The following is a 16,607-nucleotide window of genomic DNA, read 5'->3' on the forward strand; positions in this document are numbered from 1 at the left end:
GGAGGGGATTGGAACCATGGCAGTGAGATGATATAAGATGGAATGAATGCAAAACTAAAAGTTCTCCCATGTAAACTATCATATAATTCACAACAAAACATTAAAAAAAAATTATTTCAGTCAATTTATACCTATTGATAATTACACTAAATGTAAATGGATTAAATGTACCAGTCAAGAGACAGAATGAATAATAAAACAGGATCTTTCAGTATGGTGTATACAAGAGACACATCAAAAACTTGAAGACAGCCTAAATGCCCATCAACAGAAGAATAGTTAAACTTTGGAACATACACACTATGGAATACTAACCAACGTTGAAGAATAACGATGAATCCGTGTAATACCATACAATATGGATGAAACTGGAGGACATATGTTGAGCGAAATTAGTCAATCACAAAAGGATAAATATTGTATAAGACCACAGTTGTAAAAAATTCAGAAAAGGTTTTCTTGATAAAAGAAACAATCTTTAATGGTTAAGAGTGCAAAGGGGAGGGAAAATTCACAGGCTAGAGGGTAGACACATGTTAACATGGATGACATGACAGGCTGTATTTAAGAGGGAGGTTAGCAGAGGAAAGACGACGAAGAGAGAGACAAAGGGAGGAATTCATTGCTAAAGTGAATAGAAGTAAATGCTGCTAACTGGTGGTACATGGAGGGGATTTCAGTCATGGAATGCAGCAAAGTATATAATTGGTTGAATCTAAGACTGATGCTCTGCTCTATAAACCTTCACTTAATTCATAATAAAAAAATGTTTCAAAAATGGAAATGGGGATGGTTATGTGGTCCCGGAAGAGACAGCTTCAGTAAGAAAAACTTTTCTTTCTCCTTACCTTTATGTAGGATTTTATGATTTGTTGAGTATTTCCACATCCATCTTGTTTGATTCTCATTAAACCTTATAAGGTGATTGAGGCAGTCATTTAATTCCAGTTTTACATACAGAAAACTCTGAGATGATAAGTAATCTCTCCACGACCAAACAGAAAGTTAAGGACTAGAGAAAGGACTGATTTCCAGATCAAGGTACCTGATTTCAGCTTCCTTGTCCCCAAAGTATAGTTCATAGAGTATAGAGTTTTATGCATATTAAATATTCATTTGACTCATCTATACGTTTCTTCAATTGTGCTTTTGTTTCAGGGAATTGTGCACTAAACTGTATAGCATGAGCTGGGGCAATACACAAAGTTGGCAAGAGTTTGATCGCTTTTGTGAATATAATCCAGTGGAAGCATCCATGCTAACCTGTTTAGCAGATGTTCGGGAACCTTGCCAGTTGGGTTGTAGAAACCTTACGTACTGTACTAATTTTAATAACAGGTAGGAGCAAATTATTACATCTGGAATGGAAGTATTTTGTCATTATTTTAAAATAAGTGAAAATGCCAGTGTGCTCAGATTTTTTTCCTAATGAATTATAAAGAAGCAGTATTTCTTTATGATTTCATATTTAAATTCTATAATCCATTGGTAAATCAGCCCTGGTGGGAGAGAAAGCACTGCCACAAAGTTCTTTGTAATCTAGAGATACCTTGAGCTTCTCGTTGTTAAGTACTGTCGAGTCAGTTCTGACTCATTGGGTTTCCCAGGAGTAGCTGGTGGGTTAGAGCTGCTGACCTTGCTGTTAGCAGTCCTGTGCTTATCCTATAGTTCCAACTTCTCCTGCACCACCAGTGGCTAGAAATCATTGCAGAATAAGTCATTGTGAATTATTTAATCATCCAAATGTCCTCCTTCGTTCAGTTTACTTTGAAGGACCTCCAGACCAGACCACTAACTCTGTGGATCAAACCGACCTTGCAGACCAATGTTTTCTCCCATAGCGCCACACCAGGATAGGTCACATTTATCAGACTGCAGCCACAAAATTTGTACAATTTATTTTTGTAAATCAGACCTCAATTTTTAAAATGTGGACCCTTAATATTTACTTTGAGAAATGAAAGAAATGGAAAAGCCTGGAGATGATAGACCTAATTAGAGCATTTTGAAGTTTTAAACTGCCTCACAGAACTCTTGTTAAAAAGAAAACATGCTGTCAAGTTCTTTATGCTGGTATTTATACAGAATCTTCATCTAGCTCAAAGCTGATAGCCTTTGATGTGCTTTCTTCTCTAAGAAAATCTCATTCTCCAGAAATATTCATTTATCAGGATTTTACCCATTCCTTCTCTGTAAAAAATAATTGTTTCTTGATTCCTTCTGGCCTTTTTTTCTTTTTAGGCCAACAGAACTTTTCAGAAGTTGCAATGCTCAGTCAGATCAAGGAGCCATGAATGACATGAAGCTGTGGGAGAAAGGAAGCATAAAGATGCCATTTATAAACATTCCTGTTCTTGACATTAAAAAGTGCCAGCCAGAAATGTGGAAAGCAATAGCTTGTTCACTGCAGATTAAACCTTGTCATAGTAAATCCCGGGGAAGTATTATTTGCAAGTAAGTTTTTTTCATAATGATTCTCAGTTTGGGTTCAGACCCTCCATAACCTACTCACACCCCATCTTTGCCCACTTTCTTTTCCCATCTCCACATGCCAAATGTTTTTCTGCGTTTTCTCCTTTCCCTTGAAATGTCCTTCCTCCCGTTTCTACTGACCCTTGTCCTGCCTTTCCATATTGGCCCCTCCCAAATACCATTGACTCCTGTGGGATCTTTGAAGATTTCTCCAGCTGATAGAAACTCACCTTCCTACAGAACTCTCTATGTACCTATAGAACTTAGTTCAGGAAATATTTATTGCTCTTTTTCCTTATTTGTTCATTTCAGATGCTGGTACTAAACGTGTTGTGATTGAAAAAGAAATTTTACTTATTTCTAGGATGGGGGAGGGGACAACATATTTGCTTCTCATATCACTCTATTTGAAAATGTGCAATGTGAATGTTGTTCCTCAAAATAAAATGTTAACCTTCAATTAAAAATATATATATATATTTCTTGAGAAGCTTAGATGCACTGCTCATATTATTTTTATTGTTTAATTTGTGTACTTGTCTTATATTCTGAACTGTTGGATTTTGCTACCTTTGAAGAGCTTGTTTTTGTGGCTTTTTTTTTTTTAATGTTTTATTGTGAATTATATGATAGTTTACATGGGAGAACTTTAGCTTTGCATTCATTCCATCGTATAACATCTCACTGCCATGGTTCCAGTCCCCTCCATGCATCATCAACCACCCAAAGGGTGTATCCCAGAAACCTGCCCCCTACACTTCCCCCTCCTCCCCCCAGTTTTTGGCCCACAGTCCCTTTCCCTCTCTGGGTCCAAAGTCCCCAGTCGCTTCATCATTCCACGTCATCATCTCTGTCTCTATCTCAGGCATCTCTGTTTCTCTGGGTAGGGTCCCAGTCTCGGCTCTTCGTTGATGGTCCCAGAGGCCTCCGCTCCTATCCTGGAGAATTAATCACTCCCTTGTTTTTGTGGCTTTTTTGCTGTATCCTTCTTTTCCTTCTCCTAAGGAATTAACATATCCCTGACACACCATAGGTATTCCACAAATGTTAGGTGAATGGAATAGTGAATATAGTTTATTAGGACAGACCTATTCCTAGTGAACACTTCATGAGTATTGTTCTTAGAAGATGTAGAAAGTAAAGATGGGAGCTGCTGTGGTGGATGAAACCACAGCCATTAACTGCATAGTAATTTGTCAGCCTCTCTTGAAGAATCTTTTTTTTTTTCCAGAAAACTTTTCCAAAACGAAGTTAATATCCAGCCTCTAAATTGTTGTTGTGTGGCCCAATGCTGCTGGGTGACTGTTTCCACCTTAAACAGAGACCAGATCTCTTCTCTGACATGACTTGGGGATGAGCTGGGTAGGGGAGATTCTGAAGGCTAGCTGTTACGTGACAAGCAAGGAGAAACGTGCAGACTCCATTAGCGCAGGAAACATGCTAGGTTTTAGCTCTCTCCTGAAGATGGAACAGTTTTAAGTAGTAGACAATCCACTTGTTAATAAGGTGTCAGTCAGACACCTGAATGTTGATAACTAAAAGTTATTTTTAAAAGAGAGAAAACAAGCAGAGTCCTGAAAGTCAGATGTGTGATGTTGTAAAGATTTCCTTTCAAAGGAGATGTAAAAGCCACCCACATTGATGGCATTAACAGTATAACAAATAGCAAGGCCTTTGACCTCAGATAAGAGATTAGGGAGGAGGGGCTTTGATAATGTAACATATTATTACATAACCTTGAGGTCATTATGACTCCTCTTTTGCCCTACTTATACCTAACCATTTTGAAACATTGTAATGTTATGAAAACTTAATTTCTAGAAAGCTTTATAAGCAACATGAGCAAATTCCTTAAACCCTGAATTTCTCTGTATTTTCCTTTTCAAGATCAGATTGTATAGAAATTCTCAAGAAATGTGGAGACCAAAATGAATTCCCTGAAGACCACACAGCTGAAAGTATTTGTGAGCTTTTATCACCAACAGATGACCTGGAAAATTGTATACCTTTGGATACATATCTGAGTAAATATTTTTGTTGTTTTTTTAAGATTTCGAACACTTCTTCCTTCTATCTCTGCCCTTGAAGTTTGTTAGGATGAGCAACTATCTGTTGAAAACATGTGGTTGAATGATACTATCTCACTCTCAAACTCTTATTTGCTGGAATTGAGTGAAAGTTTACAGAGTAGTTTACAGTTTTATATTCAACACATCATACACTTTGTTTCATCTCAATGATTACAGTCCCCTCCAAGTAACCACAGTTATCCTACCTCCTCCCTGTGGTTTTTATTTCCATTTCACCCTCCTTCCCAACCCTTCTGAACTCTGCCCTTAGGTAACTGTTACCCTTTTGATACTGAATGGTTGACCATTTCATGCTGAGCATACCTTACTAGTGTTGTCCTCCCTATATACCTATCTACTGCTTGGCTGACAATTGGGCCATGAGGGTGTGTTCCATTCCAGACCTGAAGAGTGGCAAAGGGCCATAATCACAGGTTTCTCCAGCGTCTTTTTGACCAGTAAATCCTGTCCCTTTTACGATTTTGAGTTTTGTTCCATATTTTATTCCCTGTATCTGGGCCCTTCTAATGTGATTCCTTTCAGAGCAGTTGGTAGTGGTACCAGGCATCATCTAGTTCTTTTGATCTTAGAGTGGTTGGAGATTGATGTTCACATGTTCCGTTAGTCCACTGAACTAGTTGATTCCAAGCCTCTTCAGTTCTCTTCACTCTTTTCTCTTCCACACATGGAGAGACCAGTAGTTGCACCTTAGATGGCCTCTGATGAGCTTTCAGGATTCCAGTGGTTACTCAAGGTTACTTCATGTACTTTGGTTCCAGACAGTAAAAGGAATAGGGAGAACAAACAACTTCTTAATCTCCTTTGCAAGGAATACTAGGGAAAGTTAGGTCCATTGCCACTCTGAGTAAAATTGGGGCTCTATTAGTAAGGAAAGGACCTCTGGTAGCGTAGTGGTTACGAATCGGGCTGCGAACCACAAGGTCAGCAGTTCTAAACTACCAGCTGCTCCGCGGGAGAAAGATGAGGCTTTCTGCTCCTGTAAAGATTTACAGCCTCGGAAACCCTGTTCAGGGTCGCTATGGGTCAGAACCAACTTGATGGCACTTTACAACAACAACGTTAGTAAGGAGGGGACCTGGTATGGTACTATAGGATAAGCACTGGACTACTTAACCTCAAGGTCATTGTTCAAATCCACCAGCCACTCTATGGAAACCTTGTAAAAGGTCACTGAATCAGAATCGACTTGTCAGCACTTAACAGCAACAACAATTGGTAAGCAGGAAGAGAAGAATAAATGTTGAATTTGCAACTAGTAATATCTGCCACATTTTCTCAAGATCAATACACAATGTCCCTACCCTTTATAGTCAGAGTAGCAAAACAGAGAACCTTTGTGACTTTAAGCCAATCCACTTCACCTCTTTGAGCCACAGTTTCCTTATTTGTAGTTAGCCTGAGATTCTGAGTCTCACCTAAAATCAAGAAAGCAAATTTATTGCAGTCACAATCATAGTCTCTAGTAGAACGGCCAAGTATATGTGTAGAGTGAAACCAGCTTAATGGGAAGAAAACTGATGGAATGCTTTGTTTGAATTTCAGTGCTCTGTTTAAATATCACATATACTGTATTTTTCCACATTATGTGCCCATGTAAATAGTGCACACGCACACACAAAATACATGTAGTCCACACAGGAGACTGATATGTGAGAGGCTTACAGAAAACTTATAACACAGCTGTTATCCATATGAACATAAAGCAGTTTATATAAGTTGAGACTTTTCTTTGGTCATTATTATTTTACAAGCTAATATAATCAGAGAGTTCATCTTACCATGATAAACTATTTTCATTTCTAGTGAAATGTGCTAACTTATCCGTGTTAGACAACTAACTTTTTTTTTTTTTTGGCATGGGTTAATAGTTCTTGTTTGCTTTATTTTGTTTTTAAACTTTTTATTATGGATTAAGTGAAGGTTTACAAACAAGATCATTAGTTTTACATTCAACAGATCATATACTTTGCTTCATTTCATGGTTGCAGTCCCCTCCATTTACCAACAATTAACAACTTGACTTTATTGAATTCTTCCCTGTGTCTCCCACTACCTTCATCTTTCCTCTGCTAACCCCCCTCTTGTATATTGCCTGCCCTGTCACCTGTGTTAACATGTGTCTACCATCTAGCCCATGAATACTTTTCTCTCTCCCCACCCACCGCCATCATAGATTGTTTCTTATATCAAGAAAACTTTTTTAAACTTTTCACAACATTGATATCATATATAGTGTTTGTCCTTTTGTGATTGACTACTTTTCCTCAGCATAATGTCCTCCAGGCTCAACCATGTTATGAGGTGTTTCACATATTCGTCATTATTCTTCAATGTTTTGTAATATTCCATGTGTGTATTTATCAAAATTTGTTTAACCATTCTTTTGTTGATGGGCATTTAGGCGGTTTCCATCTTTTGGATATGTCTCTTGTAGACAGCATACTGAAGGATCTTGTTTTCGTATCCATTCTGCTTTCTTTGTCTCTTGACTGGTACAGTTACTCCATTAAATGCAGTGTTCATTAGCAGTAGTTACAAATTGATTGTTGTCATTTTTCTGTGTTTTTTGTGTGGTGCTGCTGGATTCTTTGTTCCATATAATTTTCTGTGCTGAGTTAATTTGTGAATTTTCTTGTTATTCTTATTTCTGTTATGTTAATGTTTACTAAATCTTTCTGATTTTCCTCTTTTTAAATTTTGATTTTACCCTGTAATTTATTAATTTTTTCCCAAGATAAAACAGTCTATTTTATCTTGAAGTCCACCTGACTTCCTTGCCATTTGTAAGTTCTGTATCTACACTATTCCTTCTTTTTGATTTGTAGTTGACTTAATTATACATTGATATCTCTGATTCCCTATTTTCAGTCTTGTAGGTTTGTTTTACTTGTGGCTCTGTAGGCTAAGCATTCAACCACAGGTCAGTTTGAACTGCAAGATCAGTGGTTCAAACTCATTGGTGCTCTTGGAAACCCTATACAGGGTTGCTATGAATTGGAACCAACTCAAGGACATGTAACAACAATAACAACATATCTGGATTACATTCTAGGTGGTATTATTTTATATGATAATCTCAGGTTGTTGTCTGCATGTTGTTGGTTCTCAATCCAAAGAATACCCTTTATCAATTTTTGTAAAGCTGGTCAGTACAAATTCCTTTAATTTCTGTTTATCAAGAAATGGATAATTTTGCCATCATATTTGAAAGACAGCTTTGCTGGGTATATGATTCTTGGTTGGCGATTTTTTCTTTCAGAGTTTTGTATATGTCATGCCATTGCCTTCTTTCTTGCCTGCTGGTTTCTGCTGGAAAAAAAAAAAAAAAAAACAACGAGATGAGTCTTATTGGCTCTCCTTTGTAGGTAACTTTTTATTTTTCCTGAACTGCTCTCAGGATTCTTTCCTTGTCTTTGATTTTGGAAAGTTTGATTATGATATGTCTTGGTGATTTTCTTTTGGGATTTATCCAGTTTGAGGTTTGTTCAGCTTCTTATATGCTTATCTTCTCTAAGGAAGTTTTCTTCCAACAATTCTTTGACAGTTTTTTCTGTGCTTTTTAATTGTCTCTTCCTGTTCTGGAATTCTGATCATCCATAAGCTTCTCCTCTTCATGGTGTTCCACATAATTCTTAGGTTTTCTTCAGATTTTTAAATTATATTATCTGATTGTTCTTCTAGTGTACTAGTATTGAGAGATTTATCTTCAAGCTCACTAATTTGGGTTTCTATTGCTTTGTATCTATACCTTGGCCCTTTCGATGTATTGTTCATTTATGAAATCTTAGTATTAATCATCTGTGTTTCTAATTGCAGGTTTTATGTTGTTTCAAACTTTGCATTTATGTTTGCTTTTGTAGTGTTTTCCTAAATTCTTCTAAAGTTTTCATTGTGTTCTCCTTACTTTCCTCAATCTTTCTATCAGTTCTTTGAAGGTACCTAATTAGCATTCTTTTTCAGTTAGTTCCATTACCTTCTCTTCTTCAGAAATTTTTTCTGGTTCTATGTCTTGGTCATTTGTCTGAGCCATTCTCTCTTGTTGTGTTGTCCCCAGGGCATTGTGGACTTGTCATATTTGTAAAAATAAACCATGCATTTGTTGGACCCTGAGGGGAGAAATCTCTGGTGGACTCCTGCAATTCAAGGAGCACATTAGGTGGTTGTGGAAGGGATATGACAGCAGAGTTCCTGTCCCTAAATGGAGTTCCTATTGTCCTCAGTGTTACCTATGTTCATGGCACTTAATATAGAAGTACTTGGTGGGATCCCTTGATGGAGCTGGTTTTAGTGCCCGTCAGGACCGCCGGGAATCTGAGGGCAGGGTGACTGGTTAAATGCTGGTTTGGTAACTGCAGGTTTTGTAGGTCTGAAATAGAGCCCACCTGAATCCAGACACCAAAGCAGCACACCAAAATTGTGCATTTGGCCCATACCTAATACTAGCATGACTCCCAACCACGTGGCTCTGAACTCCTGGAGAGCAAGGTCTGCACTGGGGGTGGACGAGGGTCAAAGCTGGCTACACCTCTGGTCACCACCTGCGCTAATCTGTTCTGCCAGGCTTCCCTCTGCCACCAAAACTGCTCACAAGATGGTGGACCCACATCTGGCCAGCCATTCACCAGTTAGTCTCCCTCTCTCATCATCCCTACTAGAGGCGTCTCCACCCAGCAAGCACTCCATCCACTTTCTGATGATGTTCAGGATGCCAGAATTTGTATCTGTGTCTGTTTTATTTGGTCTCTCATATCTTTGTTGTAATGGGTCCGTGTAGTGTGTCTGCCTAGTCCACCATCTTACTGGAAGTCCAACTTTTTTCTTCTTATGTTTATCATTATCTAACTTTGTAAATTGGCGTGTCTGTGTTTAATTTATTTCTCTACTAGAATATAAACTCCAGGTTAGGGGCTTATTTTGTTCACCATTGTATCACTAGTGTGTACATCCTTGCCTGGTATATGGTAGGTACTGAGTAAATAAACAGATGAGTGATGTTTGTTTATGCTAAGTTTATAATCTTACTGTTTCAATAGCTTACTCGAATCAGTCCTCACTCTTATGTTCATGAGCTCTCCATTTATTCCAACCATGATTCATTCAAAGAATTTACAGACCTCTGTTATTCTTTCAAAGGAGCTCTGGTAGCCTAGTGGTTATGAGTCAGGTTGCCAATTCAAGGTCGGCAGTTTGAAACTACCAGCGGTTCCGTGGGAGAAAGATGAGGCGTTCTGCTCCCATAAAGATTTACAGCCTCGAAAACCCTGTGTAGGATCACTATGAGTCAGAACCGACTCCACGGTAACAACAACAACATTATTCTTTCAGATTGGCTAAATTGATTTTTCCTTGGCTTTTCAGGACCAAGTACTTTAGGTAACATTGTAGAAGAGGTAACTCATCCCTGTAACCCAAACCCTTGCCCTGCAAATGAACTCTGTGAAGTAAACCGGAAAGAATGTCCATTTGGAGATCCCTGCCTTCCCTACTCTTGTGTTCAAGGTAAGAGGTAGGTGGGTGTGAGTTTGGGATAAGTATGGATAGGTGTTACTAGTGTTTATTTATAGGGATTCTCTTTGGAGTGAAGTTACAAGGGACTTTATACCTTGTGTTTTTCTGTAACATTTGAGGCTTTGTCAGTAAGCATGTATTTATATAAATAGAAAGGGGAAAAAAAAGAGAACTGTAATCTTCAATTACCATTTAGATTGTAAACTAAAAATATCGATCCAAAGCTTGACTCTCATCATGAGTTTTAGGATTCTTGACTCTAAAATAAAAGAGATCATTGGGCCAGTGTTTTCACTTTCTCTTCCGTGCTGTAATGTTCCAAGAAAATGCACCGCACATTGTTTATGTTTTTAGGGGGGCATGAAGGGGGAAGTTGGGTTTTTTGCTCTTTTTTTTCTTTTCTATAGTATATAGAAAATGATATACTCAACAGGATATATAAATATCTCCTTGAAGATTACTATTGTATTTAAATGTATATGATTTTAAAACGGAAAATCTTTATCCTATAGGCTTTTGATAGTCTTTATATCTCTGTAGACCCCTTTAGAATATAGTTGTGGTAATCTTTGGCTTTCTTTTATCAATTTCACAGTTGAAAATGTTTCTTTGTCATGTTAAAATCAACATCATCAAATATCTGTGAAGTAAAAAGGGACAAAAGGTTAAATAAGACGTGATGTCTCAAAGGATCATCTCTAGTATTTGTGTAATACCTAAATGTATCAGCTATGGAATCATAATAAATCATATTAAAACTAAAAATGTTTGAGTCTTTTAAATTCCAAGATAGTATTTTCTGTCCATTATGTTTGCATTATAATTTTGTTAATATTTTCCTTGGCAAAGAAAGCAAGATGTATTTACTTAAGTAGTGATGTCTGTATTTCATACTCTTTAAATGTGGAATTCAATTCAGAATTTTCTTGTTTTGTTAAACTAAGAAACCCCATCTTGTAACTAGATAGAAATGTTTAAAATATAAAATGGTTTTTTTCTTAACCCCACCCAAGTATCATTTTTCTTTTAATTTAAGGTATGCTTATATTCTATCAGTAAAAATTTCCTGACAAAGATTATTCTAAAAATACTGTCTGTCTTCCATTTAAAAGCCTTTGAGTCGCCCAAAGAAATAAACAGTTACATATCCGATAGCATTTTAGTGCTTAATAGCTAATTTTTGTGGTATAAGTCCTTAATCATTACCAGTCCACAGAACATAGAATTTTTATTTGAGAGGATTTGTTTTGGGGAAATGTAAAATCCTTAATTTAGTTACAAACTTTAAAATAGTCTTTAATCGCCACACAGTATCTAAAAGAACTATATTTAATATCACAAAACCATGTCACAAGCAAGATCATCTGTCTCAGCTAATTTTTGTTTGTACAGGTTGTAAATTGGGAGAAGCTTCTGATTTCATCGTCCGTCAAGGAGCACTTATCCAGGTGCCATCATCTGCAGAAGTTGGTTGTTATAAAATTTGTTCATGTGGGCCAAGTGGGCTCTTAGAGAACTGCATGGAGATGCACTGTGTAGATCTCCAGAAGTCTTGTATTGTTGGAGGAAAAAGAAAAAGTGAGTACTGAACCATGTCGTTGTTGTTGTTAGTACAAGCAAGTCTATTCCAACTCATCGTGACCTTTACAGGGTTTCCGAGGAGCAGCTGGTGGGTTTGAACCACCGATCTTGTAGTTTGCAGTCCAGTGCGGATCCTACAGCACCTCATCAGGAGTTTGCTATTGAACCATGTTGTTGTTATTGTTACGTGCTGTGGAGTCGATTCCGACTCATAGCAACACGGTACAGGGTTTCCGAGGCTGTAAATTTTTACGGGAGCAGAAAACTTTATCTTTCTCCCGGGGAACAGCTGGTAGTTTCAAACTGCTGACTTTGCGGTTCGCAGCCCGATTTGTAACCACTGCGCTACCAGAGCTCCTTATTGAACCATTGTTGTTGTTGTTAAGTGCCGTCGAGTCAATTCTGACCCATAGCGACCCTGTACAGGGTTTCCGAGGCTGTAAATCTTTACGGGAGCAGAACGCCTCATCTTTCTCCCACGGAACAGCTGGTAGTTTCGAACTGCTGACCTTGCGGTTCGCAGCCCAATTCGTAACCATTACGCTACCAGAGCTCCTATAGTCCTTATTTATTTTTGTTTTGTTTTAATATGAGATGTTATCTTAGCTTTGTAGGGAGAATATTGAATAAATTCTTCTCAGAGTGTAAGCTCTACAAATCAGTTATTTCAGGGCATTAATTTTCAAACTATACAGTGCTCTAGGACTTCCAAGGAACCTTCTTAAATGTCTCCTCAAGAAGAGACTAATAGCTAATGATAGTTAATTAATACTTATGGAACTCTAACCATATGGCAAGCACTTAACTGAGTCCTTGCCTAGATTATCTCATTTATTCCTCCAGTTACCTTTTGATATAGGTAATGATCATCCCTACTTCACAGACAAGGAAGCTGATACTTCAAGAGATCAACCAGTCAGTAATTAACCAAAATGGGGTCCAGTCCCGGCCTATTTAACTCCAGTGCCCATGCTCTTTACAGGCAAAACTACAAGTATTCATCTCTCCACCCTTCCCCTATCCATGCCCCATCACTACCACACACACACAGGCTCAGAATGATATTATGGTGAGTGACCCAGAGGATGGGAACCAGACTGTTGGTTAGGAGTTGAAAGTGAGCCCATTAAAACATGTCACCCTTTGATCTTCTCTAAAACTGTTGGGGTCTTGATTCCCACTTGATTCTTTAACCATCTTTTATTTATAGCTTTACCAACTATACTCATACAGCACCCCAACCTCACTAGAGTAGTTTAGCTTTTATATGTGTTTACCCTCTGTGTGTGGTCTCACTAGAAAGAAGAGGATTTAGGGCTAAAAAGAGTGCAAACTTTTTTGCCATAAAATAAGTCAAGTATTTGTTTCTTAGTATACTTTCTACTTTTGGAGGTAAAGTACTCGGTATCAGAAACTATCTGAGGATAAGCAAGTCCAGCCCTTCTATAAACTTGCACTGACTGAAGGTCGAGTCTGTACAGAATGACATGCTAGTCTAGTACCTTGTGGAGCTGAAACAGATTGGGGTCAGGCTTCACATGCTGGGAAAGAATGTGAGCCACAAAAATCAGCAGGCTAATGCTGTTGCTGCTAGGGCATCAGGAGAGTCTTTGAGAGCCTCAAACATGGCATTAGGACTGGAGAGGTGAATGAGATTCCAGGCAAAGGGGCAGGCCAAAACATTCTTAGAGGATAGGGAGCAGTCTAGTGATAGAAGCACATTAAAGATTTGGAGGGATATGATGGGAGGTAAGCATGAAACTATAAAGATTACAGATTTAACTCCCTAAATTGTATATTCAAAAATAATCTTTCAAAGTTTTCCACTTTAAAGTTTTCAAACTTAATTTTTTTCATTTATGCTCATTTCTAAACAATGGCAGGTGGTGTGTGCCATGGAGTTGGTCCCAACTCACAGCAACCCTATATAGGGTTTGTGAGGCTGTAAATCTGTACGGGAGCAGAAAGCCTCATCTTTTCCCTATGAAATGACTGGTAGATTCAAACTGCTGACCTTGAGGTTTGCAGCCCAGTTCGTAACCACTACACTACCAGAGGTCCTTTCTAAATAGAGATCACCATCTTCTTTCTCTTTCTCTTAGATCATGGAACATCCTTTTATATTGACTGCAATGTCTGTTCTTGTTTTGCTGGACATTTGGTGTGTTCTACCCGCCTCTGCCTCAGTGAGCATGGTTCAGAAGATGAGCATCGCAGCTTCACAGGTAACCCTGGTTGCCCAGAGTCTGTCCGCAGTGGGCCTTCATCCCATTGGACCCATTTTCTCCTTGTAGGCAGTTTCTCTGGGTGTGCCTAACCAATGAGACTGGCTCTAGTCCTCAAACATGGGTCTAACTACAAATATACACAATAAAATATAGACTCTTAAGAGTAAGATAGTTTTTCTCTCTGAATCTGTTTCCTAATCTATGAATTGAAGACATTGAGCTAAATTGTTTTTTAGGGACTGCCAGCAGTACTATTCTAGAATTCCATGAATCCGAAAGAACAGGGAGAGTGATTAGAATGGTTTTAGTTAAATGAAACATTTTTTACCAAGTAAACTACCTTGTTTATTCCTACTACTTACTTGGTTCAGAATGTCCATGTATTTTCTAGGTCAAGTCTGTTCTAATGCTTTCCTCCTTAGAGAAGCCAGAGAAGGATGTAAGGTGAAGAATGAGCTGAAGATTACAGAGACGACATTTACTTTTTAATTTATTTATATCTAAATATTTTAGAAGGTAAACTTTGTAACTAGCAGCACTCTTTTTTATCTATAGGGTGTGTCCCCTAGTGTCCTGGGATCAATTAACTAAACTACTGTTTAGCTAGCATACTGGCCACAAAGTGTACCACATTTCTTGTAATTCAAGTATGACTCAGAGAGACATTCATAAAATTCGTAAGTCTCAAAATTACAATAATTTCCAAGTTATCTTCTGATTATTTTCCCTCCCTAAGGATGTTAACCTCACACATCTGTCTGTCATACTGTGGTGGCTTGTGTGTTGTTGTGATGCTGAAAACTATGCCACTGGTATTTCAAATACCAGCAGGGTCACCCATGGTGGAGAGATTTCAGTGGAGCTTCCAGACTAAGATAGAGTAGGAAGAAGGAATAAGCAGTTCACTTCTGAGAGATTAGCCTTTTGAAAGCCTTATGAATAGCAGTGAAACATTGTCTGATATAGTGCCAGAAGATGAGCCCCTCGTGTTGGAAGGTACTCAAAATACTCAAAAGATTGATATCCTAGGCATTAGTGAGCTGAAATGGACAGGTATTGGCCATTTTAAGTAGGATAATCATGTGGTTTACTATGCCAGGAATTGCATCTCAGTCTTTCTCAAACAGAAGATTTCAATATTTATCTTGGAATACAGTGCTGTCTATAACAGGATAATGTATTTATATGTCTACAAGGAAGACCAGTTAATACAACTATTTTTCAACTTTACATACCAACCATCAAATTGTTGTTGTTGTTAGGTGCCATTAAGTCAGTACCGATAGCGACCCTATGCACAGCAGAACGAAACCTGGGCCAAGCTTGAATCCATCGATGCTGCCACTTGGCCAATCCATCTCATTGGGGGTCTTCCTCTTTTCCTCTGACCCTCCACCTTACCAAACATGATATCCTTCTCCAGCCACTGGTCCCTCCTGACAATATGTCTGAAGTATGAGAGGTGAAGTTTGGCCATCCTGGCTTCCAAGGGCAGAGATGTCAACCATCAGATTAGTGATGAAGAAATTGAAGAATTCTGCCAACATCTGAAGTCTTATATTGTTAGATGATTTTCACATTCTGTTGGGTCATTAATATCACACACAAGTAAGATTTTGCTGAAGATAATTTTTTAATTGTTTCAACAGCACATCAACAGGAAACTGCCAAAAATTCAAACTGGATTCAGAAAAGACATGAAACAAGGGATATCATTGCTGACATTAGGTGGATCTTAGCTGAAAGCAGAGAATACCAGAAAGATGTTTATTTGTGTTTTATTGATGAAGCAAAGGCATTCAATTGTGTGGATTTTAACAAACTCTGGATAACATTACAAAGAATGGATATTCCAGAACATTCAATTGTGCTCATGAGGAACCTGTACTAAAAGGCAGTCATTAGAACAGAACAAGGGGATACTAAATTGTTTAAAATCAGGAAAGTTGGATGCTAGGGTTGTATTCTTTCACCATACTTATTCAGTCTATATGATGAACAAATAATCTGAAAAGCTGGATTATATGAAGAAGAACATGACATCAGAATTGGAGGAAGACTCATTAACAACTTGAGATATGCAGATAACACAATCTTGCTTGCTGAAAGCGAAGAAGACGTGAAGCATTTGCTGATGACAATCAAAGAATACAGCCTTCAATATTAATTACAACCCAGTGTAAAGAAAATGAAAATCATCACACCAGACCAATAAGCATCATGATAAATGGGGAAAATGTTGAAGTTGTCAAGTATTTCACTTTACTTGGATCCAAAATCAATGACTATGGAAACAGCAGTCAAGAAATCAAATGATGTATTGCATTGGGAAAATGTGCTGCACAAGAACTCTTTAAAGTGTTAAAGAGCAAAGATTTCACTTTAAGGAATAAGGTGTACCTGACCCAAGCCGTGGTATTTTCAGTCACTTCACACACATGTGGAAGTTGGACAGTGACAAAGGAGACCAGAGAAGAATTGATACATTTGGATTGTGGTATTGACAAAGAATATAGACAGCACCATGGACTGCCAGAAGAACAAACAAAAGTGTCTTGGAAGAAGTACAGGCTGAATGCTCCTTAGAAGTAAGGATGGTGAGTCTTTGTCTCACATACTTTGGACATGTTATCAGGAGGACCAGTCTCTGAAAAAGGACATCATGCTTGGTTAAGTGAAGAAGAGGAAGACGCCCCAGAAAACATGGATTCGCCCTGCAACAGTGGTG

General features: G+C 38.1%; 1 protein-coding gene across 1 annotated transcript in view; it reads left to right on the top strand.

The window, feature by feature from the left end:
• The window catches only part of RECK (reversion-inducing-cysteine-rich protein with kazal motifs), a 92,829-nt gene that overhangs the window by 61,427 nt on the left and 14,795 nt on the right, over positions 1 to 16,607 (top strand). The window contains exons 10-15 of the mRNA XM_006863093.1: positions 1,159 to 1,338; positions 2,242 to 2,454; positions 4,360 to 4,496; positions 9,921 to 10,061; positions 11,463 to 11,648; positions 13,754 to 13,876. Of these exons, the coding sequence (XP_006863155.1) occupies positions 1,159 to 1,338; positions 2,242 to 2,454; positions 4,360 to 4,496; positions 9,921 to 10,061; positions 11,463 to 11,648; positions 13,754 to 13,876 (980 nt within the window). The remainder of the gene's footprint in view (positions 1 to 1,158; positions 1,339 to 2,241; positions 2,455 to 4,359; positions 4,497 to 9,920; positions 10,062 to 11,462; positions 11,649 to 13,753; positions 13,877 to 16,607) is intronic.

Source organism: Chrysochloris asiatica, unplaced genomic scaffold (genome assembly GCF_000296735.1).
Source record: "Chrysochloris asiatica unplaced genomic scaffold, ChrAsi1.0 scaffold00053, whole genome shotgun sequence".
NCBI lineage: Eukaryota > Metazoa > Chordata > Mammalia > Afrosoricida > Chrysochloridae > Chrysochloris > Chrysochloris asiatica.